This window comes from Pelodiscus sinensis, chromosome 10 (genome assembly GCF_049634645.1).
Source record: "Pelodiscus sinensis isolate JC-2024 chromosome 10, ASM4963464v1, whole genome shotgun sequence".
NCBI classification, from domain to species: domain Eukaryota; kingdom Metazoa; phylum Chordata; order Testudines; family Trionychidae; genus Pelodiscus; species Pelodiscus sinensis.
The window spans coordinates 3745844-3761939 of NC_134720.1; the positions used below are offsets into that span (position 1 = coordinate 3745844).

Below are 16096 nucleotides of genomic sequence, written 5' to 3' on the forward strand. Positions count from 1 at the left end.
CATGAGCTCCAGCCCCCTAATCATTTCGGTTGCCCTCCGCTGGACCCTCTCCAATTTGTCCACATCCTTTCTGTAGTGGGGGGCCCAGAACTGAACACAATACTCCAGGTGTGGCCTCACCAGAGCCGAATAAAGGGGAATAATCACTTCCCTGGATCTGCTGGCAATGCTCCTCCTAATGCACGTTAATATGCCATTCACCTTCTTGGCTACAAGGGCACACTGTTGACTTGTATCCAGTTTCTCATCCATTGTAATCCCCAGGTCCTTTTCTGCAGAACTGCTACTTAGCCATTCAGTCCCCAGCCTGTAACAATGTTTGGGATTCTTCCGTCCCAAGTGCAGGACTCTACACTTGTCCTTGTTGAATCTCATCAGATTTCTTTTGGCCCAATCCTCCAATTTGTCTAAGTCACTCTGGACCCTATCCCTGCCTCCAGCGTATCGACCCTCTCCCTCTAGCTTAGTGTCATCTGACATTTATACATGGAGGCTACGTCTACACTGGCCCCTTTTCCGGAAGGGGCATGTTAATTTTACCTATCGTAGTAGGGAAATCCGCGGGGGATTTAAATATCCCCCGCGGCATTTAAATAAAAATGTCCGCCGCTTTTTTCCGGCTTTTAAAAAAGCCGGAAAAGAGCGTCTACACTGGCCCCGATCCTCCGGAAAAAGCGCCCTTTTCCGGAGGCTCTTATTCCTACTTTGAAGTACTTCAAAGTAGGAATAAGAGCCTCCGGAAAAGGGCGCTTTTTCCGGAGGATCGGGGCCAGTGTAGACGCTCTTTTCCGGCTTTTTTAAAAGCCGGAAAAAAGCGGCGGACATTTTTATTTAAATAACGCGGGGGATATTTAAATCCGCCGCGGATTTCCCTACTACGATAGGTGAAATTAACATGCCCCTTCCGGAAAAGGGGCCAGTGTAGACGAGCCCGGAGTGTTCTTTCATTGGCTGTTTTTTTAGAAAGGTCAATGCTCCTAATTTAGAGCTGCATTACAAAATTTGTCCACTTGATGGCACCAGAAAATTGACATTCAACTGCCACTTGGATATCTGCTTGCTCATAGTGCACAAAGCTCAGATTCAAAGACCAGACACACTGGGAGCCAAGCAGAACCCGAGGCAAACGTGGGTCAACGCAGCACGTCCTGAGTGTCCATTTGCCAAATGTGGTAATTGTGCAGTGATAGGTGTGGGCATGATACCACTGCAGGACAACTGTGGGCAGATGGCAATTCTTCAGTGACCACTGGAGGCAGATGCCCGTCAAAAGATTCAAGCGTTCTGGAACATCTCCACCATCCTCTGGGTAGGGTCCCAACATCCCAGCCTCTTTTCAGTCCTGCGCTGTGGCTCACCATTGTCTGCCTACTGCCCTTGACAAAGAGGGATAGAGATCCTGCCCTCTTGAGCTCCTGGGTTGATCAGAGGCTGGCAATTGAGTGCAAGGGGCAGCATTTGTCCCTCTGATGGGTTGGGTGCACTGCCTTTGATGTGCTTCCTGCCTCTGCTGGCCTGGGGACCAATCCTAGCAGCTGATCTTCTGTCCCCAGGCTGGGAGTTCATTATGCTGGAATCATACTGCTGGGTTGGGCCTTTTCTTGACCTCCATGGGCAAGAAGTTTTCAAGAATTTAGGCACCTGCCTACCCGGTTTATTTCTCTTACTTTTAATGTCACAATAGTTATTGTTGTATTTTACACCCTTGCCTTTTAATTGCATGACCTGGAATATAGCTCCTGGTAACGTGTATCTTTCTCAGCTTCCATTGCCTGAGTTCTTTGGTTCTCTGGGGAGCTGGAGCTGACACTGCTGGCCTTGTGCCCTTTCCACTGTTTCTTAACCAAGTGGGCTGGTCTCTCTCTCTCACAAGTTTGAGTTATTTCTCTGTTAGTAATTTGGTGCTGATAGTTTTCAATTATTTCTATTGTGGTAGTAAACAGGAGAGCCAGTGAAGGACTGAACAAAGCCCTGTTGTGCTAGGTTCTGTACAGACACAGAGCAAGAAATGGTCCCTCTCCCAAAGATTTGACAGTCTTAGTGGGGGTTATGCATGATAATTTGATCAGGATGTTAAATACTTACATTGTGTCACCAGTCCAAGGAGGTTTATTTGCCTGGTAATCTATCTAATACAGGCTGTCCCATACTTGCGACGCGATCGGTTATTGGGATAGTGTCGCAAGTCGGGGGCGTCATAACTTGAGCCCGCATTTATGACAGGCATTGTGCGCCGTCATACATGTGGGGCCGAGGACGCAAGTCGGGGGATTTCGTCCCCTTCCGCACTTACGGAAAAGGTCGTAAGGGGGGGGTCGTAAATCGGGCCATCGTAAAGCGTGGGCGTCCTGTATCCCAAATTACAACTGAAAGTTGCTACCTGAGGGCCATGCTGAATGTCTCCCATAGCATATGGTAGCATCTCTTTCCACAGGCCTACTCAGATCAACCAGAATTGTATAGAAAATCTTTTAGTATGGCCCCATCAGTATCATGGGCCGTATTCAGTTATCAGAGCCACCCACAAACCCTGCAGTATGGTTTTGAGCAGCAGATGAAAATCACTGGATATATATGGCCTGGGATTGAGATTTGCAGGTAAAAATTGTAGATTCAGGAAAGGAGAATAACTCAGAGTAAAGGTGGAGCAGAATGAAATCCTACAGCTTCTGCTCAGTGATCGTCTGAAATCTTTCTCCAGATAAACTCTGATGAATGGCTGAGCTGCTCACACGAGCGAGACTTTTTCCTTCTCTTTTTGGATTCTCTTTTAAAAACTTCTAAACACATTTGAACTTTAAAAAAAGCTTTTTGTTCCTGGTGGTTCCTAGGTCTGAGAGAAGCTAATACTCGTGTGCCTGGTATTTCTCTCAAATGCGCTCTTGGCTTGAAGAAAGAACTGGAGCTGGGATGGGCTTGTTAGACAGCTACAGTTATGGCTCCACTGATGTTTCATCAGCCATTCGGAGATGGGCGCTACTCTGCTGCTTTTCCTTCTCCTGTGTCTTCCTGCTGACAGGCCAGAAAGGCAGCTGCAGAGGCTCTTTCGGAGCCAGGATGGCGCTGAGAGAGAGGAAGGGCTGGGTGGGCAGACTCTAGTAATCTGCCGTCGTTGAAGCAAGTAGACTCCTATGGCTGGGCTGTAGCTGCAGGAGCCAAGAAGCCCTGGAGGAAGCCCACGCAGCCAGCCTTTGTCACTGATACACTTCTCAGGACACCAGGCCGGGGATCGCTGTCTGGTGTGGGCCTATAAATGCTTCTCTTTGAGCTGAGACCTCTCATGGTACCAACTCAGTGTGAACTGCACGGTGGTGTTCAGTGTGAGGATGTGCAGCCTGGGTGCTGGAAAGGCTAATTACCTAATGGTCTGTACTGTGCTGTGAGGATTCAAAGCACCATGTGAATCCTTAGCAGCATTCATGGGATGGACTCTGAGGTTCTTTTTCTATTTTCTCTCAATCCTCAATCAGACAAACTTTTGAGAACACGGGGAGTTTGCGTGAGTGAAAATGGAATTAACACCTGAAGAGTGGCTCTCGGCTTCCTGTATTTGGAGGGGTGAAGGCAGTTTTGGTACCTGAAATGTAATTTATTTTGGTCAATTGAAATCCCTTTGTGCCATCTCCACAGCAACTCCACAGTGTCTTGTAGTAACTCATCCATTGGTGGTGGTGTTTGATTAGCCCCTTGTTGGTGGGTGGATGCAAACTGTCCTTGCCTATTAATTTATTACCCCCCGTGAAGAGCGTATTCCTGTTGGATATTCTCAAAGGAGCCTGGGGAAATTCATGCTGCAAAGTTAGATATAATATAGGAACAAATGACATTCCTAGATCTTTCACATGAACACCCTGCATATCCAGCTCCCTGACTGGGATGTGTCTGATTAGAACCATAGAACTGGAAGAGACCTCAGAAGGTCATCAAGTCCAGCCCCCTGCTCTAGGCAGGACCAATCCCAACTAAATCAACCCAGCCAGGGCTTTGTCAAGCGGAGACTTAAATACCTCTAGGGATGGAGACTCCACTACTTCCCTAGGTAACCCATTCCAGTGCTTCACCACCCTCCTAGTGAAATAGTTTTTCCTAATATCCAACCTGGACCTCTCCCACCACAACTTGAGACCATTGCTCCTTGTTCTGCCATCTGTCACTACTGAGAACAGCCTCTCTCCATCCTCTTTGGAACCTCCCTTCAGGAAGTTGAAGGCTGCTATCAAATCCCCCCTCACTCTTCGCTTCTGCAGACCTAACAGACCCAAGTCCCTCAGCCTCTCCTCGTAAGTCATATGCTCCAGCCCCCTAATCATTTTGGTTGCCCTCCGCTGGACCCTCTCCAGTGCGTCCACATCCTTTTTGTAGTGGGGGGCCCAGAACTGGACACACTACTCCAGATGTGGCCTCACCAAAGCCAAATAAAGGGGAATAATGACATCTCTGGATCTGCTGGCAGTGCTCTTCTTGGCTACAAGGGCACACTGTTGACTCATATCCAGCTTCTCATCCACTGTAACCCCCAGGTCTCTTTCTGCAGAACTACTACTTAACTAGTTGGTCCCCAGCTTGTAACTATGCTTGGGATTCTTCCATCCCAAGTGCAGGACTCTACACTTGTCCTTGTTGAACCTCATCAGATTTCTTGTGGCCCAATCCTCCAATTTGTCTAAGTCATTCTGGACCCTATCTCTGCCCTTAAGCGTATCTACCTCTCCCCCCAGCTTAGTGTCATCCGCAAATTTGCTGAGGGTGCAATCAATCCCCTCATCCAGGTCATTAATAAAGATATTGAACAAAACCGGTCCTAGAACCAAACCTTGGGGCACTCCACTAGAAACCGACTGCCATCCTGACATCGAGCCGTTAATCACAACCCACTGGGCCCAGCCTTCTAGCCATCTTTCTATCCATCTTACTGTCCATTTATCCAATCCACATTCCCTTAACTTGCTGGTAAGAATATTGTGGGAGACCGTATCAGAAGCCTTGCTAAAGTCAAGGTATATCACATCCACTGACTTTCTCATGTCCACCGAGCCAGTTACCTCATCATAGAAGCTAATCAGATTGGTCAGGCCCGACTTGTCCTTTGTGAATCCATGCTGACTATTCCTAATCACTTTCCTCTCATCCAAATGTCTCAAAATGGATTCCTTAAGGATCCCTTCCATGATTTTTCCAGGAACCGAGGTAAGACTGACCGGCCTATAATTCCCTGGATCGTCCTTCTTCCCTTTTTTGAAGATGGGCACTACATTTGCCTTTTTCCAATCATCCGGGATTTCTCCCGATCTTCATGACTTTTCAAAGATAATAGCCAAAGGCTTCTCAATGACATTTGCCAACTCCCTCAGTACCCTCGGATGCACTAAGTCCGGATCCATGAATTTGTGTACCTTTAGCTTTTCTAAATAGTTCCTAACCTGTTCTTTACCCACCACGGGCTGTCCATCTTCATCCCATCGTGCGTCACTTAGCGCAGAAGTCCAGGAGCCAACCTTGTCCGTGAATACAGAGGCAAAGAAAGCATTGTGTACTTCAGCTTTCCCTACATCATCTGTCACTAAGTTACCTCCTTCATCCATTAGGGGCCGCACACCCTCTCTGATCACCTTCTTCTTGTTAACATGCCTGTAGAAACCTTTCTTGTTATCCTTCACATCCTTAGCCAGTTGCAATTTCATTTGCGCTTTCGCCTTCCCGATAACCCCCTGGCATTCTCGAGCTATACCTTTAAACTCCTCCCTGGTCATTTGTCCAAGTTTCCACTTTTTGTAAGCTTCCGTTTTGTGCTTAAGTTCACCAAGGATTTTCCCTGTGAGCCAATCCAGTCTCCTACCATGCTTGCCTCTCTTGCTACGCGTCGGGATGGTTTCTTTCTGTGCCTTCAATAAGGCTTCTTTAAAATACTGCCAGCTGTCCTGGACTCCTTTCCCCTTCATGTTAGCATCCCAGGGGATTCTGCCCATCAGATCTCTGAGGGAGTCAAAATCTGCTTTTTTGAAGTCCAAGGTGTGTATTTTACTACTTTTTTTCTTCCTTTGGTCAGGATCCTGACATCTACCATCTCATGATCACTCCTTCCCAGGTTGTCACCCACCTCCACTTCTCCTATTAGTTCCTCCCTGTTTGTGAGCAGAAGGTCAAGCTGCTCACGGCCCCTGGTCGGATCATTCAGCATTTGTGTCAAGAAGTTATCCCCAACATTCTCCAAAAACTTCCTGGATTGCCTGTGTACTGCTGTATTGGTTTCCCAACAGATGTTAGGGTGATTAAAGTCCCCCACGAGAACCAGGGCCTGCGATCTGGAAGCTTCGCTCAGTTGTCCGAAGAAACAAAGTACATTGTAAATTAATTATTAATGCAGCACTGTAGAATAGTAATAGAGAGGTAGTCGTATTAGTCTGATCTTGCTAAAACAAAAGGAAAAACTATGTAGCACTTGAAGGACTAACAAGATGGTTGAATAGGTGATGAGCTTTCGTGGGCCAGACCCACTTCCTTAGATCATATTCTGGAAGAGAATTGGCATATATGGTGTATATATATGCCAATATAGTGTATATATGCCTTTGGTATATATGGTCATGCCAGTTCTCTTCCAGAATATGATCTGAGGAAGTGGGTCTGGCCCACGAAAGCTCATCACCTATTAGCAGCAAGGAGCCCTGTGGCACCTTATAGACTAACAGAAGTGTTGTTAGTCTATAAGGTGCCACAGGACTCCTTGCCGCTTTTGCAGATTCAGACTAACATGGCTACCCCTCTAATACTCATCACCTATTCAACCATCTTGTTAGTCTTTAAAGTGCTACATAGTTTTTCCTTTTGTGAATGCAGTACTGGGAACTGGAGTCAGCAAAGTGGCATGTGAAGGGTTTTTCACTTGCCCAGAGAATACAAAATGCTTGGTGGCTTATGCTCCCGAGTAGGTGAGGAACAGAACTTGAGCAGAAGTGCTTGCTGGGGATTTTGCCTGGCTGGAATGTCCGAGGAGTGTGCATCTGGAGAATCACAATTGTGAGATGGGTCAGGAAATGGAAGAGGAGTGATAGTGCCAGATACAAACCACTCTCCGGTGTCATGAGAAAACTTCACTCACGAAGTATCAACCAGTCCAGAGTGCATTAACTTCCCATGTAGAAAAGGGCAAAACTCTGTAGCCTACTAGGAGACGAGTGGGCTTGGCAATTCTGTAACTGTATTTCTCTACTCTCCCACCCAGGTCAGCCATTAAATCCTCGCAGACTCAGTCTGAAGCAAGTTCAAAGTCTGCCCAACATGGACACCATTTTCCGTGAGGCTCTTGAGAAGGTGAAAAAACAGGCCCGGGGGTTTCTGTCTCCGGAGTTGTGTGTCCAAGCCGTCAAGGCCTCTGTTCAGCTGCCCTTCACAGAGGGGATTTGGAAGGAGAGAGAGTTTTTACACTACCTGGTGACCTCGGGCCAAGCCAAAGCAATGCAGTATGCATTCTTTGCACAGAGAGCAGTACAGAAGTGGACAACACCATCTGGAGCTTCCTGGAAAACTGCCTCAGCTCAGCCCATCCGGAAGGTGGCTGTGATAGGTAAGCTGGTGAGAGCCAGTATTCTTGCCACCTTTGGCAAATGCCAGTCTGAATGAACAGGAGAGGTGTGGCTGAACAAGAGTGGTGGGAACATAAATGCTGGAATAAGTGCAGGGCACCTTGTGGGACCACAGCAGCCTAGGAAACCAGAAAGTCTGGAATGACTTCCTATCAGGGGGCTCTGGGAGCTGGTTTGAAGTCCGGAAGTTGCCTAACTTCCCCCTTAAAATACTCCCCACTCCCTCCAAAGGCCTCATTGCACTAAGACCTTATCTTTAGCGGCAGATCGTCCGTGCCTCTGCATGGACCCACCAGGGATATGCACTGTTAGAGTTATTCCAGTCTCCCAAGTTACAACAGAACACACAAGATAGGACTTTCCTAGAAAATACCAAACTGCTTATAATAATGTAAACCTCTGCCAGTGAGGTTAAATGGCTTAATCCCATAGTGTCAGGTATTTCTGTGCGCTCCTATGTCCAGCTACCCTGTTACAGCTTCATTCTCAGTTTGTAAATAGGTGATTTCATTTTAAAATAGTGTTGTCCTGAGAGCTTAGTTAATTCTGTATTATAAACAGAGATCAGTATGAAATTCGTCTCCTTCTAATCTAGTTTTGTCATCTGTGCCTGTGTGTAGCGAGTGAGTGTGATCAGGGGTATATTAATACAAAAATGTTTTGTTGACAGCTGCATTTTAAGAAGCTTTCATCTCATCATGATCCACCCTTGCTATGTTGCACCCCTGGAAGATAATGCTTTCATTAAATTTTTATAAGTGCTATTCAGATAAAACCCTTTGATGCGTGCACAGATAAAAAACACCAACAACCCTTCCTGCTCTGTATGTTGATTGCTATACTCTGGGTAAACTGGAAAGATGAGTATAGAACACTAGGAAAATGTCCATTTTAATTTCAGAGCGACCTAGTCAGGTTGCCATGGCTTTCCCCCAGCTGGTTAGCATAAACAGATTTTTTTCATTTCCTGCAGTACACTCTGAGCCCTCTTCAAGCTCATCTCTGCCAGAAGCAGCCACAAATGGGGTTTCTTGACGTGTCTGTTTTCCTCCATTCTTTCGCTGAGCTAATTAATGCCATATACTGAATGGTCATTTACTACTTGAGTCTTCAGACTTTAAGTACTTAAACCTGCCAAACATTAATTTACCAACATATTCAGTTGTCATGAGGTCCTTCGCTGGTGAGAGTGCATGGAGAACAGTTGAATCTAGCTTGTGACTCGATGCTATCGCATTTTTGTAAGAAGGAATAGGTGACAGGAAGCAGAGCTTAGACTGGGGATTCCCTGCTGTTGTGGGATCAAGCCCATGTAGATAAATGAGACATTTGTAAAACCTCACCCTTCTGTGAAAATCCAGGGGTTCATAGATTTTTAACGACACAAGGGGCCACTGCCATCCATTTAGTCTGACCTCTGGCGTAACATAGGCCATTGGACTTCTCTGGGGCTATGTCTACACAGCAACGCTATTTTGAAATAACATAGTCCGCGTCTACACACCTGGCAGTTATTTCAAGATAATGTCAAAATACTGTCAAGCTGGAGGACTTCTTACTCTGACCCCTGTAACCCTCATGTTATGAGGAGTAAGGGAAGTTGGAGGAAGAGTGCTCTATTTCAAAATAAGTGCTGTGTAGACAGCACCAAAACTCAAAATGCTATTTTGAAATAAGCTACGCAATTGATGTAGCTCAATTTGCATAGCTTATTTTGAGTTAAGCCCTGCTGTATAGACGTGTCCTGAGTTAATTTCTACTGTGACAGACTGACTATCCTGAGCAAACCTTTGGGAATTAAAATCAACTTCACAGAGTTAAGTTAAACCTTATTGAATGAGGATTAACACCTCTGGGATATATTGTCTTGATTATGTGATAGTGAATGTTATTGTTACAGCTATGATTTTTGTCTTATGAAGAGGCCCAATTGGTCCCATGAATTATTATTTCTCTCTTCCACATGCTAGGGCTCCAACACACTACCCAAAAGCCCACTCTCATTCCAACTCAACAAATACAATTCATTGGCGCTCTCCTGACTTAACCGTTGCCAGAGTCTCCCTCCCAACTGCCAGATTCCTCGCCATCAAACGCCTTATGTTGACAATTTCCATCTACCCAACAGTAGAAGCCAGAGTTTGTCTACAACTGCTAGGCCACCTGGCGGCAAGCATCCTTGTGGCACCATGAACTTGCAGTGTCTACAGGATGGCTTAGCTCAATATACAAACCAGCCATGCGTAACCTCCATATGGTAATAACTCTGCCCATCAATGTGCTAAACTCCCTGCACTGGTGGACAAAAAGGGAAAACGTCTGTAGATGTCCCTTTTTACCAGCCCTCCCTGGCGATGACATGAAAGATGCCTCCCTCATGGCGGGGGGGAAGAGGGCGGGAGCACACCTAGACCACTACATTGCACAAAGCAGACAGTCCTCAACGGAGACCTGTCTACACAACAACCTCCTAGAACTCAGGACAGTCAGATATGCATGTCTTCACTTCCTCCCTCTCGTAAGACACAGGACAGTTTGTGTCTTGATGAACAACACTGCATGCGCTTTTTACATCATCAGACAAGTGAGAGCATGCTCACACTGTCTATGCATAGAGGCCATCAAACTATAGAATGGGGGGGGGGCAGGGCAATGTTACATAGACATCTCAGCCACCTACCTCCCTGGCTGCCAGAATGTGGCTGCTGACACTTTCAGCAGGCACTTTGCACATGAATGGAAATGCAGCTTCACAGTGGCAGTACCTGTTCCCAGCCATAAATCTGTTTGCTACATCACAAAACTACAAACACCACTTCTGCTCCAGCACAGAAATCAGAACTGCATCCCTAGGGGCTGCATTCCTCATCCATGGCATGAGACGCTCATGTACTCCCACCCACCAACTCCACTCTAAAAGAGTCATCCTCAAAATCACAGATGACAAATAGTAATAGAGATGTAGCCGTGTTAGTCTTATCTTGCTGAAACAAAAGACAGGACTATGTAGCACTTTAAAGACTAACAAGATGGTTTATTAGGTGATCAGCTTTCTTGGGCCAGACCCACTTCCTTAGATCAAATTCTGGAAGAGAATTGGCCTGACCATATATACTAAAGGAATACAATGAAAAAAAGTGAACACATTATAAAACTGACAAATCAGATTTAGAACAGAAGGGGGGGTCGGGGAGGGCTAGTATCTATGAGGAATGCATCCAGTGTTTCTTGGCCATGGGTCCAGATCATAAAGATGTTATTGATGTAGCGTAAGTAAAGGAGGGTAAAAGGGGACAGGATCTAAGGAAACATTGTTCTAAATCAGACATCAGACATCTTCACAAGGATAAACCAGTTTCTTTTCATTTCAACTAACCTGGGCATAGTCTTAATGACCTTACTACATGTATCGTACTTCAAAGAGAGTTTAACACCAGACTACAAAGGGAAACCTCAGAACTGTCATTCATGCTTAAATCTGACACTTTACCAATGGGCCTTAACAAAGATGCCAATTACCTTACCCATTACAAAGATAGCTTCCCCAATTATCACCCCTAGTATCATAATCTCATAGCTACTAGCCCTCCCCCTGACCCTCCTTCTGTTCTAAATCTGATTTGTCAGTTTTATAGTGCAGGGTGCTCAGGCCTGCTGCAGTCAGGGGCTGTGCTGGCACAGCCCGTATCCACAGCAGCCCCGCTGGTTAACCTTAACTGATAAGCCTCACCTGTTAAGGGTGCCGCTTACCAGTTAACCAGCTTCACAGTCCGAATGCCAATGACATTTTTAGTATTGACAGCAGGAAACCTCCAACATGTGTTGGTTAGATCAGCATTACAACCAGGTTCTTCCCCCTGCACATTACAGATTAGCACTCAAGGATTTTCACTCTAATTGCCCTGTTCTGTTCATTCCCTCTGAAGCATCTGGCACTGGCCACTCTCAGAAGAAAGGTCATGGGGCTAGATGGGCCATTGGTAGGCCATTGTTCTTGCGATTTGGTCACCCTGTTCTCATGTGTGATTTGGTGTCTGTAGCTGACCCCTGCTAGTGCCCCTCTTGTACTTTATCCATAGATCAGTACCCTAAGAAGCATTCAAAAGCATTGACTCCCTATGAGGCTTGGGAACAGGCAATGCCATGTGTGACCGAATGCCTCTCTGTCTCCCTTTTTTCCCAGCAGACCTTTCCTAAACCAGTTAAAATAATTGATTTTAACATTCTGATCATGCGGATCTGCCCAGATTTCAGTAATGCTAACCACATCAAATTGATGCTAATAAATGAACAACTCAAATTTGTCTTTCATTTTCCAAACTCCTAGCTTTGGCTTATAGGCAACTAAAGAATTTATTCTTTTCCTGGCTCTTGGTGCTCCTGGTGCCAAATCTACCTTCAAATGCCCAGCTGTTGACTAAAGACCTAGCAGAAGGAAGAAGTGCAGCAGTCTGGCAACATGTTTTTAGTGTTAACATCTGTACTTTGTCTACATTCAGTAAATGAGAATGGACAGAAGGACACCTATAATCTTTTAAAATTACTTTACCTTTGTTGGTTACATAAATGAAGTCTCAGGAGGTAGCCCTGATAGTGTGTAACTTTAAAAGCAACGAGTAGTCTCGTGGCACCAGACTAACAAAGGTATAGGATCATACGCTTTCCTGGGTAAAAGCTCATCTCATCAGATGAGTTGGAGTGGAAATACAGAATCCAAGATATATATAACAGCAAAAAGAGTTACCTGTCCATTGTAGGACCCTTTTTAATGACACTAAGTAAGTAGGCTGGATTTGTCCCGTTCATAGTTATTGATATTAAATGCGAATGTCAAAGGCATGGAGAATTGACTTTATAGTGTGTTAACCAGTTAATATCGTTATTCAAATCCAGAAGTGTTAGTAGTATATTCATTTTGATTATGACATCACATCTTATTTTTCCATCACTGGGCCCAAGACAGAAATCATTAAGCATTCTGCTGATGTTTTCACCAGAAGTAAAATGCTTGTCTTTGAAAACACATTTTCAAGATCTTAGTTCTTGTTGTCAAGGCTAGGAAATGTTTTGGTAGAGCATACTTGTTATAATACATGGTCAGAGCTACAGTGATGACAGGCTGCTAGTGGAAAAAATACTCCACCTTGTTTGACCTGTGTTACGGAGACTTGAGCTTGTTTTACTGATGACATAATTTCAGCCATTCTTTATAAAGCAGCTTTAGATTAATTTTTTAATCCCCCTGCTTTGTGTTTCTTTGTTTGGCTGATTGACTTTCATTTGAAAACCTGGTCAGCTGGATTCTGGATTTAAAAAATCATTTTTATAGAATTATTGCAGACCTTGTGTAGTTGTGGCTTTATTCTGGCTGTTAACAGTGCTCGTATTCAGAGTGCCCCTTTGCTTTACAAGTGCTTGGCACAGGAAAAACCTTTTAAACTCCACTAGTATTTGACTTTTTAGGTGGTTCTCAGACTATTTTTTATGTACTTGTATGATTGTAGCATGCAGGAGCCCCAGTCATTGTGCTAGACATTGCATAAACAAGGGATCTAATAGTCTGTTTAAATAAGCATGAACTTATCGGTTACTGTAACAGTTACATGCTGGCTCCCAGCCTTCCTCCCAGGGAGCTGGCTGCCACCATGTGCTGCTGCCTCTGATAAAGGAGCTGGGAGCAGGGTGGGAGGCAGGAGCTGGTAAATGCTGAGAGCCGGCTTAAAAGACGGCTTCCGGCATACACTGGCTCCTGGGGAGCTGGCTGCCATCCTGCGCTGTGGGCTCTGCAGCATAAGCTTTATACTACAGAGCCTGCAGTGTGTAACTGCTAAGTTTTTTGATGGCTGCAGTTCCCTAACTAGCTGCTTTTTAACATCCCTAGCACAAACCCAGAACAAGCCTGCCCCTGCTCCAAGGAACTTAACAATCTAAGTAGAAGAGACATCACATGGACACAGATAGTGGAATACAATGAAACAGTGAGTGATAGGCAGTGGACCAGCAGCCCAAGTATCATCAAGTGTTTTGTTACAGCAAAGAAGATTTTTAAGGAAGCTCTTGAAGGAGGATATTGAGTTAGTTGTACGGGGAGCTCTTCCCATTCATAAGGGGCAGTGTGGGAGAAAGAACAAAGGTATTTGTTTGAAGATTTGACAAATGAACAGTTGAGGTTGGCATCACGGAGCAGTTGGAAGCAAGACTCAATGTCTAAATAGTGAATAAGATAGTGGTAGGGTGGGGATAGGCTATACACATGCAGTGTATGCCTGATGTGCTAGAGGAGTCCGAAGGGATGCAAAAAGAGAGGTGACATGGTCAAAAAGTGGGCTGGGGAAGTTATCTTTCCAGTGGTGTTCTGAATGGATGGAAGCAGGCCAAGATGGCACTTGTCAAGAACAGGGAAAAAGGATGTTGCAGTAATCAGTGTGTAAGAGGAGAGCCTGGACCCAAGTTCTAGCAGTGAGGCTGGCTAGGAAAAGCCATACATTAACAATGACATGTAGATAAGGTCTGCAGGATTTAGATATCTCCTGGGTGGGAGGATCTGGAGAAAAGCGTGTGCCTAAGATGACAGCCAGACAGGCAGGAGGGTGGTATTGCCATAGTAATTGAGAGAGAGGGTTGTGGAGCCATGCTGGGTTTGAGCTGTTGACTAGACATCCATGTGGAGATATCAGCAAGACAGACCAAGATTTTAGTTTGGGCAGGCATAGAGAGGTAGATCTGCCAATTATCTGCATAGCTGAATGTATGTTTGTGGATGAGATCAGATACAGAGGGAGAAGAAAAAAGGTCCAAGGGGCAGCACTTGGAAAGGCAAGTGGGGTCCAGGGTGTGGTTTTAAAGACAACTGACTAAATTGTGGCACTGTTTGGGTATTCTCCTATTTCCCTTCATCTCTTTTTCATCTCTAGGCTCACGTGCTGTTCACAGTCGCTGTCAGCGAGTTGTACCCTAGGCCCTCTCCTGTTCAGCTTCCACCTCTTGCACTGCACCAAAATTGCTCTCACCAAAATCTGGAATGACTTCTTCCTAGCCAGAGCTCAGAACCAGTGCCCCATCCTTCTCCTTGACCTTCCACACAGTCCCGCATGCTCTTCCCGAAATGTTGTTCATTCTTAGCATCCAAGATTCGGTCCTTGTGTGGTTCTCCTCCTCCCTTCTAGTTACTCTTCCTCATCTCCTCTCCACCTTTTAAACTTTTGTTTATCATGTTTTTACTATTTTAACACCACTTTCAGTTGACTCAGTAGATTGTGGGTAACCTTAGACTTGATGTAATAGGTTTTAAATCATGACAAAGCTTTTTAAACTCAAGGAGCTGACTGGGGAGATATCTGAGCTATTAGCTATTATCTTTGAAAAGTCATGGAGTATGGGATTGATTCCAGAAGACAGGAAAAGGACAAACATAGTGCTCATCTGTAAAAAGAAAAATAAAGAAAACCCAGGGAATTACAGACCAGTCACCTTAACTACAGTACCAGGAAGGATAATGGAGCAAACATTAAAGAATACATTTGCAAACTTCTGAAAGATAATAAGGTGATAAATAATAGTAAAGTACAAAAAGTAAAGAACAAATCATGTCAAAATGTCAAACCAGCCTGTTAGCTTTCTTTGATAGGATAAGGCCTTGAACCTTGGGGCTAAGCAGGAAGCGACAGATATGGAATATCTAGACTTTAGTAAGGCATTCGATACAGTCTCACATAACCCTCTTATTAATAAACGAGGTAAATACAACCTAGAGGGAGTTACTATAAGGTGGGGTCATAAATGATTGGATAACTATTCCCGGAGTGTAGTTATCAATGGTTCACAATAGGCAGGGCTCGACTAATTAGTCAATCTACTCGACTGGGGTGAGTAGATTTTAAGCCGGCACGGCGCCGCAGTGCGATCAGTGCATGCACAGCGTGCCAAACCGCGCTGCTGGAGAGCGGGGCTCGCCACCGCTTGTCAAGCCCTGACAATAGGGATATCATCGGGTAACCAGTGGCCTTTAACAAATGATGCTTATATGGTAATGGTTAACTAGTATCCTGGGAGCAGTCCCCCTCCTGCTGCAGGCAGAGTGCTACTCCAGCACCACCGGGCCCCGTGTGGGGCTCATCCTTCCAGCCCTGTGCTGGCTGGGAGCTGGCAGCCTCAGGCAGGGTTGGAAGCACTCCCTGCTTGTGGCAGGGGGCTGCTCCAGTCTAGCCACCGCGGGTGAGGGGACCATTCAAACCAGCTGGGCTGGAGCAGCCCCCTTTTAAAATGGAAAAGATCAGGTTCTGCACTTCATTAGGGTTAAACTCTTGTTTGTTTCCTTTTTCTTACCTGACAGGTTTCTGCAAGCATTTCCAAAACTAGCCAGGGGTTGATAGCCCTAACGTACAGCTGGGGAGCTGAGGCACTCAGATGTGCCTTGCAAAGGGTCCCACTGGAAGTCTGTTGCCAAGGTGCAAAGAGAATCCAGGTTTCCTTATGTCTGCTGCCCTGCTCCAACTGCCTGCCATAATACGATG

General features: G+C 45.5%; 1 protein-coding gene across 2 annotated transcripts in view; it reads left to right on the forward strand.

Annotated features, from left to right (window-relative positions):
- The window catches only part of EHHADH (enoyl-CoA hydratase and 3-hydroxyacyl CoA dehydrogenase), a 36449-nt gene that overhangs the window by 18251 nt on the left and 2102 nt on the right, over nucleotides 1-16096 (forward strand). For both annotated transcript variants that reach the window (XM_075937357.1, XM_075937358.1), the window contains one exon: nucleotides 7223-7564. In XM_075937357.1, the coding sequence (XP_075793472.1) occupies nucleotides 7223-7564 (342 nt within the window). The remainder of the gene's footprint in view (nucleotides 1-7222; nucleotides 7565-16096) is intronic.